General features: G+C 40.5%; 1 protein-coding gene across 1 annotated transcript in view; it reads right to left on the bottom strand.

Annotated features, from left to right (window-relative positions):
* The window catches only part of SBF2 (SET binding factor 2), a 313,800-nt gene that overhangs the window by 139,774 nt on the left and 170,454 nt on the right, over window positions 1–3,572 (bottom strand). Inside the window, exon 14 of the mRNA XM_023754547.1 lies at window positions 836–1,040. Within this exon, the coding sequence (XP_023610315.1) occupies window positions 836–1,040 (205 nt within the window). The remainder of the gene's footprint in view (window positions 1–835; window positions 1,041–3,572) is intronic.

The raw sequence follows: 3,572 nt of genomic DNA, 5'->3' as shown, positions 1-3,572 counted from the left end.
GGAGAGGGAGAGGGAGAGGAGAGAGAGAAATGTCAATGTGAGAGTGAAACATCAACAGGCTGCCCTCTTGAACATCACGTCCCAGGGATCAAGTCCACAACCAGGCATGTGCCCTGACTAGGAATTGAACTGGCAACCTTTCAGTGTATGGAATAACACCCAACCAACTGAGCCACACTGGCCAGGGCTTAAAGGCATTTTTAGCTTATGATATTTTTAACTTAAGATGGATTTTTCAGGATGTAATCCCATTTCTAAGTCCAGGAGCATCTGTATAGCCATAGAATGGAATAATATTCAGCCATAAAAACAATGAAGCACTGACACATGTGATGTGGATAAACTGAAAATACTATGATAAATGAAAGAAGCCAGTCACAAAAAAGATCACATGTTATATAACTCCATTTATATAAAATGTCCAGAATAGGCAAATCTATAAAGACAGGAAGTAGATTATTGCCTAAAGCTAGGGAAGGAGTGACTTTAAGGGGAAAATTATACCCTGCTAATGGGCATGGGTACATCTATTTGAGATAATGAAAATGTTCTGAAGTTAGAGAAAATGGTTGTATGACTCTGTGTATATACTAAAAGCCACTAAACTGTACACGTTAAATGGGTGAGTTTTATGTATGTGAATTATATCTCGATACAGCTGTTTTAAAAAAGGATTCTATAGTAGTGGCAGTTAGATGAATGGCTACCCTTTGTGAGAGGCAGTAAATGGAACAGTACTTCTGGGTGTTGGGAATGCTCTGATTCCGGTTACTTGAGTTTTTGTGTCTTCTGTCTTGATAAGAAGTTACTTTTAAACACACAGAGAAATACATACCAACAGGTGGACCTGCTGGCACAACACACTTCTTGTCCACTCGTGAAGCAGGAGGTGCATTCTGGTTCTTAGCAAGATTCTCCTGTATCAATTCCTGTACCCGGGTTTCATTAATCTTTGGGAAAGGAAGAATATGAACTCGCAAGTGAGATCCTTCTGTGGGGCGTGGAACTTTCTGAAACGCCATATGAGGGTTTGGGTTCTCCTGCAATATCAAACACAGGTAAGATTATGCAGAAGTTAAAATAACGGCAGACTGTCAGGAAGGGAGTGGGAGCTGAGAGGGAACAAGCTGCAGTCAGATGAGTGAGTACCTGTACACTCAGATACATGCCATAAAACAGAGCCCCAGAGCCTTACTTCAGCAGCATCAGAAACAGCTGACCCCCCTCCTTCCCCTTTCATGAACACGTTTTCACTTGATTTCTAGGTCTTCTTGCTATGTCTTTATTTTTTATCTCCCTAATCTCTTAACTATGTGAATATCCCAGGGCTCAGACCTTGGGCTTCTCTTCTATTTATACTTACTTCCTTGGTGATAATTTCCAGCTTCATATCTTTAAGCCACAAAAACACCAAGAACTCACAAATTTTTATCTCCACCTGAGCTTTCTCTTGAACTCCATGCCCAAATATTCAATATAAGTATTTCCATCTGGATTTAAATATCATTTTATATGTCCAAAATGGAGCACTTAATCTCCACCTTTCCAAATCTGTTTTCTGCAGTCTCACCTCTTCCGTATATGGCATGTTTATTTTTCCAATTACTCAGGTGAAAAGCTGAGTCACCTTAATGCCTTTCTGTAACACCCAATTATCCATTCCTCTGCAAACCTCTGGACGCTGCCTTTAAAGCATGTCTAAATCTGACCACTTTCCAACACCTTGGGTCAAGACAACATCTCTCCTCTACTACAGAACCACGTCTCCTCACGGGCCTCCCTGCTCCCACCATTGCTCCCTCGGCTGCTCCATTCTTAACACCACAGACAGAATGAACCAAAGTTAAATCACCACCAACCACTCTGTTCGATCAAACAGCTCTTTATCTCACTCAGAGTAAAACCCAAAGTTTCCACAATAATTTACAAGGCCCCACAAGATATGACTTTTCTATGCGACCATGTCCTACTACTGTCTCTTCCTTCATTCTGCTTGACATTCAGGCCTTCTTTCTCCTGACCCAAGGCCTTTGCATTTAACTCCCACCTCTTCGGAATGCCTGTTCCCCCACCGATTTACTGAACCCTCTCTCCCTTTCTCCATTTCTTTCCTCAAATGCCACCTTTCTTGGCCACCCTATGTAACTTTATCTCCCCAACACACACCCTAGCCCCTTATTATATTTTCCTCCTTAGCACCTATCAACCTTCTCACATACTCTAAATCTTATTTAACTTGACTGTCTATCCTTCTCTCAGTAACATGAAGCTCCACAAGGGCAGACTTTTCAGTCAATTAAAAATACTTTTTTTATCCTCTCCATCTAGAGATTGCCTGGCATGTAGCAGGCACCCTAAGCTACCTCCTACTGTATCCTAACAAACGGGATACAATGTTGAGCACATATTAGGATTGTCATAATTAAATTAAATGTGTCATGGATTTTGATCCAGTCACCTAGTTAAGTAGGATTATATTTCAAATACTATAGGCAGAGTGAAATCCACCTCTTTATCAAGTTCTCTAGGGAAGGCTGCTTTACAACCATTTTGAGACGAATTCTAGCATTTATTATCCTTTGTAACCAGAAAATTCCTCCTCCCCCAAAAGAACCTATATTATTCATGTTGTAGATTAAGCTCATCACTACCCTATGCATTTTCTGACAGTTAAAATGGCCACTGTCATCGTGTATTAGAGTTGCTCCCCACGATTCTTTTTGGTTATTTGGCCCAGACCCAGAAAAAAGAAAGGTTGGGCCACAGCAGATGATGTAGGAAGCACATCTCAGCAATACAATGGAGATAATATTCCTTTAAAGTGTCACAAAGCCTCGGTCCCCTTTTTTGCTCTGCTCTCTATGTAATACTGGATAAGTAACTCTGCCTCAGGTACACACTCATGCTTCTTTTAAAAGGTTCCTGAGAAGTTGAAATTAGATAGAAAACTTGTTCTGGCCAGAGCAGCCCTCATACACACTTTGTATTCCTCCCCTTATGTCATTAGCAAGGACAGGGAAGAATAAATACGTAAATTCCTACGCCAAGACTTCATGATCACCACTTTCCAAACTATATGGTGACATATTCCTGTTCTAAAGTTATTCCTGGATTAACACCAACATCACTGGACTATAGTTTATAAAATGGCCCTTTTCAAATAGCATATTTGTTTTTCTCTGTTCTTTAGGCACAAGTCTAAGGTGTGTTTTCAAAAGTTATACATATAAATTTTCTTTTTTTTAAAAATATATTTTATTGATTTTTTACAAAGAGGAAGGGAGAGAGATAGAGAGTTAGAAACATCGATGAGAGAGAAACATCGACCAGCTGCCTCCTGCACATCTCCCACTGGGGATGTGCCCGCAACCCAGGCACATGCCCTTGACCGGAATCGAACCTGGGACCCTTCAGTCCGCAGCCCGACGCTCTATCCACTGAGCCAAACCGGTTTCGGCAATACATATAAATTTTCTAAAATCCCTTGGGAAGATATTTTTTTCAGGATGGGGAGGTAATTCACATGCATTTTAAGGTTTAAATCAGAATCATTTAAAATATAGTCTTCACTA

The sequence above is a fragment of the Myotis lucifugus genome, unplaced genomic scaffold, assembly GCF_000147115.1.
Source record: "Myotis lucifugus unplaced genomic scaffold, Myoluc2.0 scaffold_61, whole genome shotgun sequence".
In the NCBI taxonomy this organism is placed as follows: domain Eukaryota; kingdom Metazoa; phylum Chordata; class Mammalia; order Chiroptera; family Vespertilionidae; genus Myotis; species Myotis lucifugus.
The sequence above is the reverse complement of the archived record's forward strand: the minus strand, read 5'-3'. Positions and strand labels throughout refer to the sequence as shown.